Raw genomic sequence first — 16923 nt, 5'->3', positions numbered from 1 at the left:
GAGTTTGTTGTCATTTTATTGTTCATATTTTCTGTCACCGTTTTCTTAGTTAAGTCAGTCCCTTTAACATTTCATATAATAAGGGCTTGATGATGATGAACTCCTTTAACTTCATCTTATCTGGGAAGCACTTTATCTGCCCTTCCATTCTAAATGATAGCTTTGGTGGATAGAGTAATCTTGAGTGTAGGTCCTTGCCTTTTGTCACTTTGAATATTTCTTTCCAGTCCCTTCTTGCTTGCAACATTTCTTTTGAGAAATCAGCTGATAGTCTTATGGGAACTCCTTTGTACATAACTGTCTCTTTTTCTCTCACTGCTTTTAAGATTCTCTCTTTATCTTTAATCTTGGGTAATGAAATTATTATGTGCCTTTGTGTGTGCTTCCTTGGGTTCAACTTCTTTGGGACTCTCTCTCTCTTTTTTTTTTTTTTGGCTAGATTGGGTATGTCTATTTCTTTTGTCAGATTGGGTATGTTCTCCTTCATTATTTTTTTCAAATAAGTTTTCAATTCCTTGCTCTTCCTCTTCTCGTTCTGGCACCCATATCATTTGGATGTTGAAATGTTTGAAGTTGTCCTGGAGGTTCCTAAACCTCTCCTCATTTTTTTTGAATTCTTGTTTCTTCATTCTTTTTTTCTCGGATGTTTATTTCTTCCTTTTGTTCCAAATAGTTGATTTGAGTCCTGGTTTCCTTCCCTTCACTGTTGGTTCCTTCTACATTTTCCTTTATTTCACTTTGTACAGCCTTCACCTTTTCCTCTATTTTGTGACCTACGCAACCATTTCTGTGAGCATCCTGATTACCAATGTTTTGAACTTTGCAGCTTGTAGGTTGGCTATCTCATCATTGCTTCGTTGTATTTTTTCTAGGGCCTTGATCTGTTCTTTCATTTTGGCCATATTTTTTTTTTTTGTCTCAGCATACCTGTTACAAAGTAAGGGGCAGAGCCCCTTAGGTATTCAGTAGGGCAGTGCACATTGCTGCATTGCCATAGTGGTGCTCTATGTGGTGGAGGGATCAAAGGGAACAATGGCACTTGCTCAGCTCTCTGTCAGCTTTCAGTCACTTCCTCCACTACCCACAGTGAATTGGGCCCTACTGATGCTAAATCCAAGGTAGGTGGGTTTGTGTATGTGTGGGTCTCTCCAATGAACTCTCCTGTGAGGCTGGGAGTTTTTCTCACCACCGCAACCCCTGCAGGTTTTTTCAGTCAGAGGTTTTGAGGCTTTATTTCCCCGCACTGGAACCCTAAATAGCTCAGTTTGTCTCACTCCTCAGGTGTTCCTCTCGGTTTATCCATACAGAAATGTTGGACCACCCAGTCCACCAGCCATCACCTTGCTGGAGTCCTTTCCACCTCATCTGTCCATCTCTACCCCTCCTACCAGTCTGGATGAATGTTTTTCCTTTAACTCCCTGGTTGTTGGACTTCCATACAGTACAATTTCTGGAAGTTCTGTTTTTTGTTTTAATGTCTTGTTTTCCTTCTTTTGGTTGTGAGAAGAGGCAAAGTGTATCTACCTATACCTCCATCTTGGCTGGAAGTCACAAAATCTCATTTTCTTATTAATAGTTCATTTTTATTGTATTTTCCCATTTTCATTTATCCCCCATACTGTCTTCCACCTCCACACACTGCCCACCCTGATCTCATTTTTCAATCTCTTTTTTAATGATTAAGAATGAAAAAATAGAATTACTTCACCTATAAACAATTTTAACAGCTTTTAAAGATATAATTGATATGCAAAACACTGTACATATTTAATATATACAGTTTGGTGAGTGGATATATACAAATGCCTGTAACCCATCACCACAATATTGGTTTAAACAAAGGCAAAACTTCCCAAAGACTCCTTGTGTCCCCACCTGTTTTGTGGTAAGAAGACTTAACATGAATTTACCCTCTCAACCAATTTGGAATTGTACAGTGTTGTGATACTTCCCCTAACTCTCATCATCAAGTAATTAATATGACCCTTTAATTGTATTTAGAATTCCTATATGTACATCTATGAATATGTGTATATATATATATATGAAGCATTATTTATTAATATACTTTATATTGTATGTACATTAATTATTATAGTTATAGTTAGGCTTAATACTTTTGTATTTTAACTTTGTACTAGAGTTAAATGTGATTTGTACATTATTTTTTCATATTTGTGTTTCAGGATAAAGATAATGTGAGAAAAAATGATATGTCTACTAAAAATCTTTTCTCTTTGTAAATATTTCCCACAGCATAATGCCTTGGTTCAGATTCTACTCAGTAGATAGTTTTCAGGACTTGACACTAATGCTTGCAGAAATCAATTTGCACATATTTACTGCCAAGTCATAAAATCTGAGGCAGGGTATATCCCTTGTTTGAATAAGCTTAATTTATTATTCCTGTCTGTGTTATTTCCATAACAACATATGTCATGTTGGTATAAGGGAACATGATTAAAATTGTTCTTCCTTTATAGAAACACTTACCTTTTGCTGTAGTGGGGTGTATAGATGAGGTGAAAGTTGGAAAAAGGATGGTCAGAGGCCGACAGTACCCTTGGGGAGTTTTACAAGGTAAATATTATGATAGCAAGTAGGCTTGCTGTGAACTGGTTATCTGTGTGTATGTGTATATATATGTCTGTCTGTATACATATGTTGTATATACAGTATATATAGTATATGTACATTATCATAGTCTCAAAATGTCATTTTAATTTGAGCCAAAATTGGTACCTGTTGCTAAAGAGTAAATTAACAGTTACTGATAAAGAGCACAAATTTTGTTTCATTTAGGCTCATGCTTACTTTGATTATGATTTTTTTCTCATAGGAGTTTGTTGGATGGTGCTTTAGGCAAAAATCCACAGAGGCTGGACAGAACCTCCTCATTTATCCCAGTTTTCCAGCTGCATATTTACTCCTTATGCTGGAAAGTGCTTTGAACAAAAGAACTTTGGTCATAATGAAACCTAAATATTGGTCTTTAAAACATATTACATGAATTAAACACTAACCAATTTATAACACATTTAAAAGTGGTCACAAGAAAAAAGAATGGTAAACTATTTTAAAAGTAAAGAAACATAATTTACCTTTGGATTATACCTAGACATTCATATTAGTTATCTAATATCATGATGAGTTAGAATATTATAATAGCCAGTTATTTATTGTCTAGTTAATATGCTTGTAATACTAGTTATTGGGGATTGGGTTATCTATACCTGTAATAGTTTCTGAATGTTGTTTTTAAATTGACATATTAGAAATTTTTAAATTTATGAAACATAGTTAAAAAGAACATATTTTAATGAATATTAAATTTGGGTACAATATCAAACACAGTACACAGTATGTTGAGCTCAGTTTCTGGATGTGACAAACAGAGGAGAGAGCCATATGGTGTATTGATTTATTTTGAATATTAACTAATTCAGTCCCATAAGTGTCTTGTATAAATAGAATATGATAACTTATGCATATACAGTTATAATAATCTTTATGTTAGCAAAATTTAATTTAATGAAATTATTTAGTGAAATTATATTAATTCTTTGTTAGCACTTTATAAAATAATTTGAGGGTAGTTTGTAAAATACTAATATAATTATCAATGAAAACTTACACCATATATTAATAGCATATGTTATTTAACTGTTTCATATTTATTCTTTGGCTTATAAATTTAAAGCAAATTTTCTGGTTTATAAATAAAGCCTATCTATAATTGGAATGTACCATATAATCATAGTTAGATGGTTAAAATAATTGTAGTTATTAACCAGAATGATCTCTTAGCTGTTAATTTAAATGTTTTTCATGCATACATTTATTCAATAAAACTTACTGAGTGCCATGGATTGATCATGTGTTGTGGCTTTATTATTTCTCTGTCTAGTGGACAATGAAAATCACTGTGACTTCGTTAAGCTCCGGGATATGCTCCTTTGTACAAATACAGAAGACCTGAAAGAACAAACCCATACCCAGCACTATGAACGTTATAGGTGCTTCAAACTGCAAAAAATCGGCTTTACTGATGTGGGTCCAGACAACCAGCCAGTTAGGTGAGTAGAGATCTTGCTAATGGGTGATTTACAAAGCCCCTATGGTTATGAGATACAACTAGTTGGGAACGAGAATAACTGTATGTCTCATATCCTGCTTTATTCTGAACACTGTTTTCAAATTGTCTTCAGACTTAGAGAACATTTGTAAGAGTAACATAATGCAAGGGCTTGTTTATATGCTAAAATATGTATATCCAATATGTGTATATATTAAAGTGTATACCCAAAAGAGAAGCTCAGGAAGTAAATTGACAAATATTAGCAAAGACTGACAAAGGTTGGCAAAGGATTTTGAGAAGGATGAAAAGAATATTGAGGGCTGGATGGAGGAAAGAGGAAAAGCAGCAGTGTAATATGGAAGTCAAGTGAAAATAGTTGGATGGCACATGTGTTTAGCTATATTGAAGAGGAATAGGATTTGTACTGCACACGAATGACAGTTGTATTAGTGTTGGTACTTTGAGGACAACCAAAATTGAACTGGTTATCTTAAATGAATCAGAGTTTGAAAGATACCTGGTTTTATTTTAATTATTTTGAGAACCTCATAAATCAGAGCTTCCTCCAAATTTTATTGTGAAAAGATGTTGAATAAGTGTGATATAATAAAAAGTGGTGGGAGCAATAAATCACTGACATAACTGTTTTCAAAATTCTAGTACTCTTTATGTATACTCTCTATATACTCTTATATTCAATATTGTACCTATCTCATTTTTACATCTCATGATGTGGAAATTTCCATTTCTGTGCATGGAGAATATTAGTACATGTTCTTACATGGGACTGAATATATAATATGTATATTACATGTTTACTTATATTTTCATTTAATTATGAAATAATAAAAACTCCTTTTTAGTTTTCAAGAGATCTATGAAGCTAAAAGACAGGAGTTTTATGATCAATGCCAAAGGGAAGAAGAGGAATTGAAAAAGAAGTTTATGCAGAGAGTAAAGGAGAGAGAAATAGCATTTAAAGAAGCTGAAAAAGAAGCAAGTATTTCTAATTTGATATAATTTATATTAATTTTTAGGTATCCTAGTAATTTGGGATATTTAGTCTCAATAAATTATTTGATGTTTTTGAAGAATACTTACTATTTTTCAAAAAGTAGCTATTAACCATATAGATTTTGAATGCAGCCTTTAAAAATTATAGGTTATTTTTCAGATCATTTGGATAATTTTCTTTTTTTAAGTAATTTTATTGATTATGCTATTATAGTTGTTCAATTTTTCTCCTCTTTATCCCCCTCCACCACATGCACCCACCCTCCCTCCAGCATTCCCCTGCCTTAGTTCATGTCCATTGGTTGTACATAAAAGTTCTTTGGCTTCTCCATTTCCTATACTATTCTTAACTTCCCTCTGTCTATTTTGTGCCTACAAATTATGCTTCTTATTCCCTGTACCTTTTTACTCCACTCTCCCCCTCCCCCTCCCCACTGACAACCCTCCGTGTGATCTCCGTTTCTGTAATTCTGTTCCTACTCTAGTTGTTTGCTTAGTTTGTTTTTGTTTTTTAGGTTTAGTTGTTGATAGTTGTGAGTTGTCATTTTACTGTTTGTATTTTTTATCTTCTTTTTCTTAGATAAGTCCCTTTAACATTTCATATAATAAGGGCTTGGTGATGATAAACTCCTTTAACTTGGCCTTATCTGGGAAGCACTTTATCTGCTCTTCCATTCTAAATGAAAGCTTTGCTGGATAGAGTAATGTTGGATGTAGGTCCTTGCCTTTTATGACTTGGAATACTTCTTTCCAGCCCCTTCTTGCCTGTAAGATTTCTTTCAAGACATCAGCCAATAGTTTTATGGGAACTCCTTTGTAGGTAACTGTCTCCTTTTCTCTTCCTGCTTCTAAGATTCTCTCCTTATCTTTAATCTTGGGTAACTTAATGATGATGTGTTTTGGTGTGCTTCTTCTTGGATCCAATTTCTTTGGGACTCTCTGAGCTCCCTGAACTTCCTGGAAGTCTATTTCCTTTGCCAGATTGGGTATGTTCTCCTTCATTATTTTTTCAAATAAATTTTCAATTTCTTGCTCTTCCTCTTCTCTTTCTGGCACCCCTATGATTTGGATGTTGGAACATTAAGGTTGTCCTAGAGTTTTCCCATTTTTTTGAATTCTTGCTTCTTCATTCTGTTCCATTTGGGTATTTATTTCTTCCTTTTGTTCTAAATCATTGATTTGAATCCTGGTTTCCTTCCCTTCACTGTTGGTTCCCTGTATATTTTCCTTTATTTCACTTTATGTAGCCTTCATTTCTTCCTTTATTTTACAACCATATGCAATTTTTTCTTTGAGCATCCTGATTACCACTGTTTTGAACTTTGCATCTGATAGATTGTCTATTTCCTCATCACTTAGTTCCTTTTCTGGAGTTTTGATCAGTTCTTTCATTTGGGCCTTATTTCTTTGCCTCAGCACATCAGCCTGGATAAATATTTTTTCTTTAACTCCTCAGTTTCTGGACTTCCATTTTGACTTACAGTTTGGATTTTCTGGCGATTGACTTCCATCTGGACTTACAGTTTGATATTCTGGCAATTCTGGTTGTTTTTGTTTTAAAACTGGTTGTTATCCTTCTTTTGGTTGTGTGAGGAAGCAAAGTGTATCTATCTACGCCTCCATTTTGGCCCTCAGTTGAGAATTTTCTTTTTAATAAGCCCTAAAATAAATATGTAAACCTACTTATCTCTTTTAAAAATATTTTATATATTTATTCTTGGGAAGTGAGGAAGGGAGAGAGAAAGAGGAAAGAAACATCTATGTGAGAAAAAAGCATCGATCAGTTGCCTCTAGCACAAGCCCTGACTGGGGACTGAACCAGCAACCTTGGCATGTGCCCTGACCAGGAATCAAACCTGTGACTTTTTGCTCTGTGGGCTGACACCCAACCAACTGAGCTGCACCAGTCAGGGCAAAACCTATTTATCTTTATTTTATTTATAATTTAAATTTTCATGCATAAATTTTAATTTATAACAAATTTAAGCTATTGATTTCTGTGAAGTCATGTACTTTCTAATATTACTACTGCATTAGAAAATTTCCTACATTTTTAAAAGTAAGCAGGTAAATATTGATTAATGCAAGCCTTGATTGATTGAAGAACTTTTAGCTGGTGAACTTTATAGGTTACTTTTTCATTTCATTCCATTCTGTTTCCAAGGAAATGGAAAAAGAGTTTACTAATATATTTTTTATTATTTGCCACGGATAGATTTTGACAAAGGAAACATAAATATTTTTCTCTTAAGTGAGTGTGGTTTCAGCTTAAGAGTATTTGGTTTTATTAGGTATATTAGAATATGAACTTCTTTTTTAGTAGAGACAAAGCAGTGATTATGTGCTGTATACCAGATGTCTCAGTCAAGGGCAAGTGAACTGTAATAGAAATTCCATTAGCTTAGGTAGAAAGGGATTCTTATTTTTGCATGTGGATGTTCTCTTGTTCCAGTGCCACTTGTTGAAGAGACTATTTTTCCTCCAGTGATTGCTTTTGCTTCTTGTCGAAGACCAGTTGGCTATGTATATATATATCTGTTTCTAAGCTATTGTGTTGCATTGACCTATTTTTTTATTCTTTCACCAATACTACATTTTTTGATTATTGTAGCTTTTGTCAGATTACTATAGCCAGTCTTGAAGTTGAGTAGTATCAGTCCTCCACCTCTGTTCTTCTTCAATATTGTGTTAGCTATTCTGGCCCTTTTGTTTTACCATATAAACTTTAGAATCAGTTTATCAATATCCACAAAATAACTTGCTGGGATTTAGATGGGGATTGCTTTGAATCTTTAGTTATGTGGGAAGAATTGACATCTTGACAGTATGTAGTCTTTCTGTTCTTGAACGTGGAATATCTCTCCATTTATTTTGTTCTCTGATTTTTAAAATCAGAGTTTTGTAGTTTTCCTCCTATGGGTCTTGTGTATATTTTGACAGATTTATACTGAAGTATTTTGTTTTGGGGAGCTGCTCATGAAGGTGGTATTGTGTTTTAATGTCAAATTCTCCTTGTTCAATGCTGATATGTAGGAAAGCAGTTAACCTTTGAGGATTGACCTTGTGTCCTGCAACCTTGCTGTGATCTCATTAGTCCCAGGAGGGTTTTTCTGGTCAACTCTTTTGGATTTTCTACATTGATGATCATGTTACCTGCGAAAGTGACAATTTTATGTCCTCCTTCCCAATCTGTATATATTTTATCTCCTTCTGTTGTCTTACTGCATTAGCAAGGACTTCCAGTATAGTGTTGAAAGGGAGTGATGAGAGGGGATAGCCTTGTTTTGTATCTGTTTTGTGGGAAGACTTCAGGCTTTTCACCAGGGTAGTTAATATTTGAAATGTTTATATACTAGGATGAAGTTTAGCTTTCTCTGATTTCTACTCTCACCCTCCCATCTTTAAGAGAAGCAATTTCTCAGTGACTTTTGCCATTACTTACAGATATCACACTCTCACATCCCCAGCATTCCCAGTCATTCTTTGCCATGGCATTTAGATGCTCATTTACTTGTCACAGCTGAAGATGTAATTCCAAGAGACATCTGATTCCAGGGTAGGAAAATATAATCTTTATTTAGAACTATGGATCTTAACCTTAGTTGCATACTAAAATCACCTGGGGAATTTTTTAAACCACTGATGCCTAGGCTCCGCTCCACATAGTCTGATTGTAATTGATCTGTGTGCAGCCCGAACACTGAGAGATTATTAAGATCAGTGAACAATTCTAATGGACAAATAGGGTTGAAAACCACTGGTGTCAGCTCTGTGTTTGTGTTCTTCACAGCCACGTACACCAAATAATTAATATTGTGGCAGTAGAGTCCCTTGGCTTATCTGTTTTTCAAAAAGTTAAACTGCAAATAAACTTGTCTTTTATAGTTTTATGCCTTACAAGCCATAGCTTTAAAATGCACACCTCCTCTGATGCACACAAACAATCCTTATGTTGTTGAATAAAGTTGTGTCAAAGACCTTGGCCCATCTCTAATAGAATCCAAGGTGATATCTTTTTAAGACGGCTAATTTCATTTATTTTAAATCCCACAGATTAAATGAGACCTCACAAGTAAATAAAAAGTAATTGAATGAGGTCCTTGAAGACTTTCTTTTCTTTCTATAAGTATGCTGATTTCACTTAACAAGAAAATTATGACTTTCTTTCAAAAGGTCTTTATCAATTAAAGTCTCAACAATTGTTTCATAATGCATGCTATATTTTAATGTATATATTTTTAGTGAGCATTAATTTATCCAATTTTATTTGAACAGATTTGTGGGTAACTGTAGAGTGAGAAAATACCTCATTTGGAAAAACAAGGTATTTTAAAAATTGAGTGTTGTTTATAGCTGTAGGTTTTTTTACATTTGGTTCAATGGGGACACTTTTAAAATTTAATTGATGAAAAATTGCATACCTGAATGTTTATTTTAAACATAAGTGTTTGAGTTAGTTATTCAGATCAAGCTCTACTTTGATGATTAAAGTATGTTTGATAACCAGAAAAAAGGCGATCGTGTTCCTGGGGATATGCTGCAAGCTGTGCTTTGAGTCATAGCTGCATCTTTGTTTCACAGCTACAGGACAAGTTTGAGCATCTTAAAAGAATCCAGCATGAGGAGACAATAAAACTTGAGGAGGAGAAAAGACAATTGGAAGAAGAAGTAATGAATTTTTATAAGATGAAGGCTGGCTCTGAAACGCTGCAGACTCAGGGTTACACCAATATAAAAAAGGACAAAGATCGTAAGAAATAGCTCTCTCTTAACCATTCTCTGTTGTAGAGCCCTGTCGCCCTTTACCTTATCTTCCTGAGATTGTTTTCATACCTCTGATGAAAGTTCTACTAATTTTTAAAATTTGCTTATTGTGCATTTTCTCCAGCTCTCAAGAGCAGGTGCCTTGTTAGCTGCTGTATCATCAGCATCTAGTTAGAACAAAGGTTACCACAGAGTTGGCACTCAGTAATGTTCAATATGCTAAATGAAATCGAATCAAAGAAATATATGGCACAGTGTAAAAACTGTTGATTAGCATAAAAATTATTTTAGCATAGCATTGCCTGTGGCTCACATATACAAGTACAGTTACTTTGTTTTTAATCTAAGTAGAAGATTTGTAGGGGGGTCATAGGCATAAAATATTTTTATAAAAAGATGCTTCTTAGAGATCATTCTCCTTATCAAAATCTACTGATAATTATTTCTTGATAGTTTTTATTATAATAAAAGATTAAGTTTTTGATTAGAACTATACTTTGATATAGTTCTTATAAATAGTTCTTTATAAGGATAGTCAGTCCTTATAAAACTACAATATGCAGAAGTTAGAGCCAGAGAACAATGAGAAACCATAACTAACATTTTGATGACATTGTGCCTTATAGATTTTGGAAATGTGTTAAAACACAAGTTAGCAAAGTATCAGAAAATAAGGTAATTTTTTTGTAATTTTAAAAATTTCCTTCCAGCATCAAAACCATACCAGTTCTATAATACATATAGTGTAGTGTTGTGAACACTTGTAAATAACATGTTACTAAAAACACACTTGCAGGCTGCATTGAGCACAGTGTTGTTTCAATGACTGGAAGTGATATTATGTTCACATATAATAAAGATATTTCTAAGTACACTTCTCTATGCTGCATTCATACTGTATAGTTTTATATCCATGGATGGAAGTGATAGTCATTATGAATATTCATTTAGTGAGGTGTTTAAGAAGAATTATCATAAAGTTGTTACTAAGAATGCCACTTGCTATCTGCTTTCAGTTGATTGTTAATAGCACTGAATGAAAGTGATCTTTATTTTGTAAAGCATGTAGTAAAGTGTTTAAAAACATTTGTAATGAAGATACATGTGTTTCTATAAGCACTACTTGCAGGTTGTGTTCAAACCAGTTATATTACTGAATAAAAGTAATTCCTATTTTTTTAATGAACATAATGAAGTGTTTAAGAATGATTGTAGCAAAGCTGTTTCTAAAAACTTTAGTGCAAAATACATTCAGAACAGTTTTAAACAAGTGAATGGGAATGGGCCCTATTATGTAATGTATGAAGTAATTAAGCACGTTTGTAGTAATGATGTTTGTGAGACTGCCACTTGCAAGCTGCATTGAGAATTGTGCTATATCAGTGACTGGAAGTCACTGCAATAATAAGTGTAGTGATGTAATTCAGTCCACATTGTATGAATATGTTTCTTGAGACTATTATTGGGAAGCTGATTTCAGACCAGTGTTATGAAAGTGAATAGAAGTGATCCCAGTCTCTAATGTATATAGGAAATTTGATAACATTTGTAATAAAAATGTTTCTTAAAATGTTACTTGCATGCTGCATTCACATAGGGTTCTATCAATAAAAGGAATTGATCCTCATTCTGGTAGTAACTTGTTTAAGAACGCTTGTAGTAAAGATGTTCTAATTTTGGTATTTGCATACTGCATTCAAACCAGCTTTATATCAATGAATGTAAGTAATCTCCTTTCTATACTGTAGGTAGGGTAGTGATTCAGAATATTTGTAATAAGCATATTTCTACAAGCACAGCTTGTAGGCTCTGCTGTTCCCATATTTTATCAGTGAAGGGAAGTAATCCTCATACTCGCCTATATGTAATGAAATGTTCACACACTTGTAATGAAGATGTTTATAGTGAATTGCTACTTGCAAACTGCATTCAGACCCTTGTGGTGTCAGTCAATGTAGGTGACTCCCTCATTCTATATGCAAGTATTGAAGTATTTAAGTGTACTTTAGTAAAATGGTTCTACAAATGCCACTCACCAGCTAGGATTAGATCACCGTGCTATGATGCATTTTATATCAGTAATAGAAACACACTCTAGCCCTGGCTGCTGTGGCTCAGTGGACTGAGCACTGGCCTGCAAACCAAAGTATTGCTGATTCGATTCGAGTCAGGGTACATGCCTGGGTTGTGGGCCAGGTCCCCAGTATGGGGCATGTGAGGGGCAACCACACATTGATGTTTCTCTCCTTCTCTTTCTCCCTTCCCTTCTCTCTAAAAATAAATGAATAAAATATTTTTTTAAAAAGAAACACACTCTAATGAATGTGGTGATGATAAAGAATACTTCTAATGAAGATGTTTCTAAGAAAGCCCATTGTAAGCTGCATTCAAACCAGTTCATCAGTGTATGGATGTGATCCCCATTGAGTAATGAAGATAGTGGTGATGTTATGACAAATAATCATATTAGACACACTTGTAAAATGCTGCTTTTAAGCTTCATTCAAACCAGTGTTTGAGAATATGGGAGAATAAAAATGATCCCCTTCCTGTAAGGCATATAGTAAAATGCTTATGAACAGTTGTACTAATGATGTTTCTAATAATACAACTTGCATGCTGCATTTTGATTACTGTTATTTCAGTAAATGAAAGCAACACACATTCTGAAATTCATAGTGTTTAAGAACACTTGTTTTAAATATGTTTCTAAGAATGCTACATACAAACAGTTTGAGGACAGTGTTACCATCAAGAATGCCAGGGACACTAATTTTGTAATGAATACAGTGAAGTAATTATGATCTCTTCAAATACATATATATCTAAGAACAGTGAAAATATAAATTTTAAGTTTTATATGTTAAAATTTAGACCAGTTGTATCAGTAAATGTTGTATCAAGAAAGTTTCTTAAATATATTTTATTGATTATGCTATTATAGTTGTCCCATTTTTGTCTCCCCTTTATTGCCCTCCACCCTGAACTCCCCTCCCTCCAGCATTCCCCCACTTTAGTTCATGTCCACGGATTGTACATATAATTTCTTTGAATTCTCCATTTCCCATACTATTCTTAACCTCTCCCTATTTCATACCTATAATTTATGCTTCTTATTCCCTGCACCTTTTTCCCCCATTCCTCCCTCCCCCACTGATAACCCTCCATGGGACCTCTATTTCTGTGAATCTGTTCCTGCTTTATTTGTTTGCTTAGTTTGTTTTTGTTGTAGTTTTTTAGATTTGGTTGTTGATAGTTGTGATTTTGTTGTCATTTTACTGTTTGTATTTTTTATCTGCTTTTTCTTAGATAAGTCCTTTTAATGTTTCATATAATAAGGGCTTGATGATAATGAACTTCTTTGACTTGACCTTATTTGGGAAGCACTTTATCTACCCTTCCATTCTAAATGATAGCTTTGCTGGATAGAGTAATCTTGGATGTAGGTCCTTTGCTTTCATGACTTTGAATACTTTTTTCTAGCCCCTTCTTGCCTCCAAGGTTTCTTTTGAGAAATCAGCTGATAGTCTTATGGGAACTCATTTGTAGGTAATTGTCTCCTTTTCTCTTGCTGGTTTTAAGATTCTCTCCTTATCTTTAATCTTGGGTAACTTAATTATGATGTGCCTTGGTGTGCTTCTTCTTGGATCCAACTTCTTTGGGACTCTCTGAGCTTCCTGGACTTCCTGGAATTCTATATCCTTTGCTAGATTAGGGAAGGTCTCCATTATTTGTTCAAATAAGTGTTTTTTTGGAGGATAACAACCAATCTAAAATCAATAAACAACCAGAAGTGCCAGAAAATCATACTGCATGGAACTCTGACAACCAAGGAACTGAAACAATCAACCAGAACAACCAGACTGGTAAGGCAGTGGATGGAGAGACCCAGACCCTGGTGAATACCTAAGGCCCCACCCACTTACAACTTAACAGGTGCTCTGAAAAAAAGAAATAAGGCCCAAATGAAAGAACTGAGCAAAACTTCAGAAAGAGATGAGGAGATAGCCAACCTATCTGATGGAGAATTTAAAGCCCTGGTAATCAAAATGCTCACAGATCTGAATGAGCTTGGTCAAAAAATGAAAGAACAAATGAAAGATGCCCAAAATGAAATTAAGCAAACTATTCAGGGAACCAACAGTGACAGGAAGGAAACCAGGACTTAAATCAACAATTTGGAACAAAAGGAAGAAATAAACATCCAACCGGAACAGAATGAAGAAACAAGAATTCAAAAAAATGAAGAGAGACTTAGGAACCTTTGGAACAACTTGAAACATTCCAATATCTGAATTATAGGAGTGCCAGAAGAAGAACAACAGCAAGAAATTGAAAACTTAATTGAGCAAATAATGAAGGAGAACTCCCCCAATCTGACAAAAGAAATAGACTTCCAGGAAGCCCAGAGAGTCCCAAAGAAGCTGGACCCAAGGAAGCCCACACCAAAGCATATCATAATTACATTATTGAAGATGAAAGGTAAGTAGAGAATCTTAAAAGCAGCAAGAGAAAAGGAGACAATTACCTACAAATGAGTTCCCATAAGACTATCAGCTGATTTATCAAAAGAAGCCTTGCAGGCAAGAAGGGGCTGGAAAAAAGTATTCAAAGTCATGAAAGCAAAGGACCTACATCCAAGATTACTCTATCCAGCAAAGCTATCATTTAGAATGGAAGGGTAGATAAAGTGCTTCCCAAATAAGGTCAAGTTAAAGGAGTTCATCATCACTAAGCCCTTATTACAGGAAATGTTACAAGGACTTATCTAAGAAAAAGCAGATAAAAAATACAAACAGTAAAATGACAACAAACTCACAGCTACCAACAAATGAACCTTAAAAAAAAAGAACAATGAAAAAAAACTAAGCAAACAAATAGAACAGGAACAGAATCAGAGAAATGGACATCACATGGAGGGTTTTCAGTGGGGAGGGGGAAGGGAGGAATGGGGGGAAAAGGTACAGGGAAGAAGAAGCATAACTGGTAGGCATAAAATAGATGGTGAGATGTCAAAAATGGTATAGGAAACAGAGAACTCAAAGAACTTATATGTACAACTCATGGACGTGAACTAAGGGGAAGAATGCTAGAGGGTTGAGGGGTGCAGCGTAGAAGGGGGATAAAGGGGGTACAATTGGGAAAACTGTAATAGCATAATCAATAAAGTATACTTAAAAAAGAAAGTAAGAACAATCTGACAGTAACCAGAGGGGAGGTGGGAGGGGGTAATGGGAGGAAGGGTTTTCAGGAACAACTATAAAGGACACATGGATAAAACCAAGGGAGGAGTGGAAGCAAGGGAGGGAGGTTGGGATGGCTGGGATTGGGGGAATGGGGGAGTAAATGCAGACAACTGTAATTGAACAACAATAAAATAATCTTAAAAAGAAAAGAAAGCAATGTCTTGCTTCCATCGATGTAATTGTTCCCTTTCATTGATGTGGTTGTTTCCCTTCTCTCTCTCATAAATACCCTTTGCCTTTGCTTCCTACATGGCTTGCTGCCTGAATCTGAGCTCCCCAAATAGCTTCTTTTTAGATCTCAAATAAAGCTTGCTGCCTCTCACTTTGAGCTTTTATTTTTAGGTTAACATATTTGGTGTCAAAATTGGGACCTAAAGAGGCCTCACCTTCACGGGCTGGTATCCCCAGGAACTGGGTATGGTACCTACATAGGGTCTTTTGCTCTCACTGCTTCCATGGTCCATTGCTTTCCCAACTGTGAAGTCCCCTGGGTTCAGATCTCCCTTCTTTTGGTTGAGGTCAAGTGTATTTGAGATCAGGAGGGGTTTTCCTTCAAGGGATGCAATTGTCCCTGGGACAATTGTCCCAGTACTGGCATGCAGTGGGATGCTGTGGGAGTTTGCTACTGGATGAGAGGTTTTTCCCTCAGATCTTCCTCACCTATGGAAGGTTTCCTGGAAGGTAAGCAACATGGAGCTTGCTGCCACGTGAGCACCTTTTTTCCTCTTGGGACTTCCCGTGCTCATGAAGGGTGCACTGTTAGGTGAGCCGCTCTCAAGGATTTTTCCCTAGTGGGTGAGTACTTGCATAATTGTGCAACATTGTGTTTCCTTTTCTTGTCTCTGCTATGTTGTTTGTCATAAGAAAGAGATTTCATAGTGGAGAATACCAACATAAATCCTGTCTTCTGGGCCAGGTCTCTCCCTCCCCTTCCCCCTCCCCCTCTCCAAAAGGAAAGGATTCCAAACCTCTCAGGGAAAATGGAATGTGTTCTTTGATCAATATGCAGAAGTTTCTAAAAAACACAGTGACTTCTCTAGAAGCATCCTAAACACACACACACACACACACACACAAACTTTGACCATCTGAGTGGGTGCTTTAAAATTTCTTACTGTTTGTCTGCCAGAACCTGACAAGATATTTCAAAGAGTTAAATGTTTATATGATCAGAAATTTAGCAGAATTAAAGGTCTAATAGACTTTTTAAAGCCCCCTCAGCATTTCCTGAGTTTCTCCAGCAACTAATTAGAAATATAAACACAGCCCACAACTGCTTGAGACTAAGCAAACCAAAGAAAAACAATGAGAAAGAAAAGCCTTTTAAAAACACAAGTGGCTGAAGTTTCCCTTGCTTAGGTAGCACCCCTAGTTTTCTCAAATATTGTTTATCAAGAACAAATACAAGTTTTAGAATTCTCCTTTAAAAATAACAAAAGTTTTAACCATCTGAACAATTAAAATTAGCTTATTTCAATTGTTTTAAATTAGTGGGTTTTCATGCTATTGTACTTATATCATAGCTGAAATTCTTTTTAAATGAAATATCAGGCCCTGGTTGCATCTGTCTGTACATATGCATGTGTATGCACACTACCTCCCGAGGATTAATAACATTGGTTTATAAAGAGCTCTGCTTAATTGACTTAAAGGAATCATTTACTAATTCAAGAAATATTACAGAAATTAATCCAAATTTTTTCAGGGTCTAGAAAAATATTTGGTATTAAGCTAAACTAATTAAGATAGACCTGTCTTTTAAATTATCAGTATTAAGTATACTTTTATTCTCTCTAGGCTTACAAATTTATCAGCAAAAAT

The 16923-nt window shown here is 35.0% G+C and overlaps 1 protein-coding gene across 2 annotated transcripts in view; it reads left to right on the top strand.

Moving 5' to 3' along the window:
* SEPTIN14 (septin 14) overlaps positions 1-11474 on the top strand; it is a 40478-nt gene extending 29004 nt beyond the window's left edge. The window contains exons 8-11 of one of the 2 annotated variants that reach the window (XM_045819685.1): positions 2484-2580; positions 3908-4076; positions 4942-5074; positions 9674-11474. In XM_045819685.1, the coding sequence (XP_045675641.1) occupies positions 2484-2580; positions 3908-4076; positions 4942-5074; positions 9674-9853 (579 nt within the window). In that variant the 3' untranslated portion in view covers positions 9854-11474. The remainder of the gene's footprint in view (positions 1-2483; positions 2581-3907; positions 4077-4941; positions 5075-9673) is intronic. The other variant, XM_045819686.1, reaches the window with a different exon arrangement.
* Positions 11475-16923: the final 5449 nt, after the last annotated feature.

Source organism: Phyllostomus hastatus, unplaced genomic scaffold (assembly GCF_019186645.2).
Source record: "Phyllostomus hastatus isolate PE091 unplaced genomic scaffold, TTU_PhHast_1.1 phas_scaffold_385, whole genome shotgun sequence".
In the NCBI taxonomy this organism is placed as follows: Eukaryota; Metazoa; Chordata; class Mammalia; order Chiroptera; family Phyllostomidae; genus Phyllostomus; species Phyllostomus hastatus.
The sequence above is the reverse complement of the archived record's forward strand: the minus strand, read 5'-3'. Positions and strand labels throughout refer to the sequence as shown.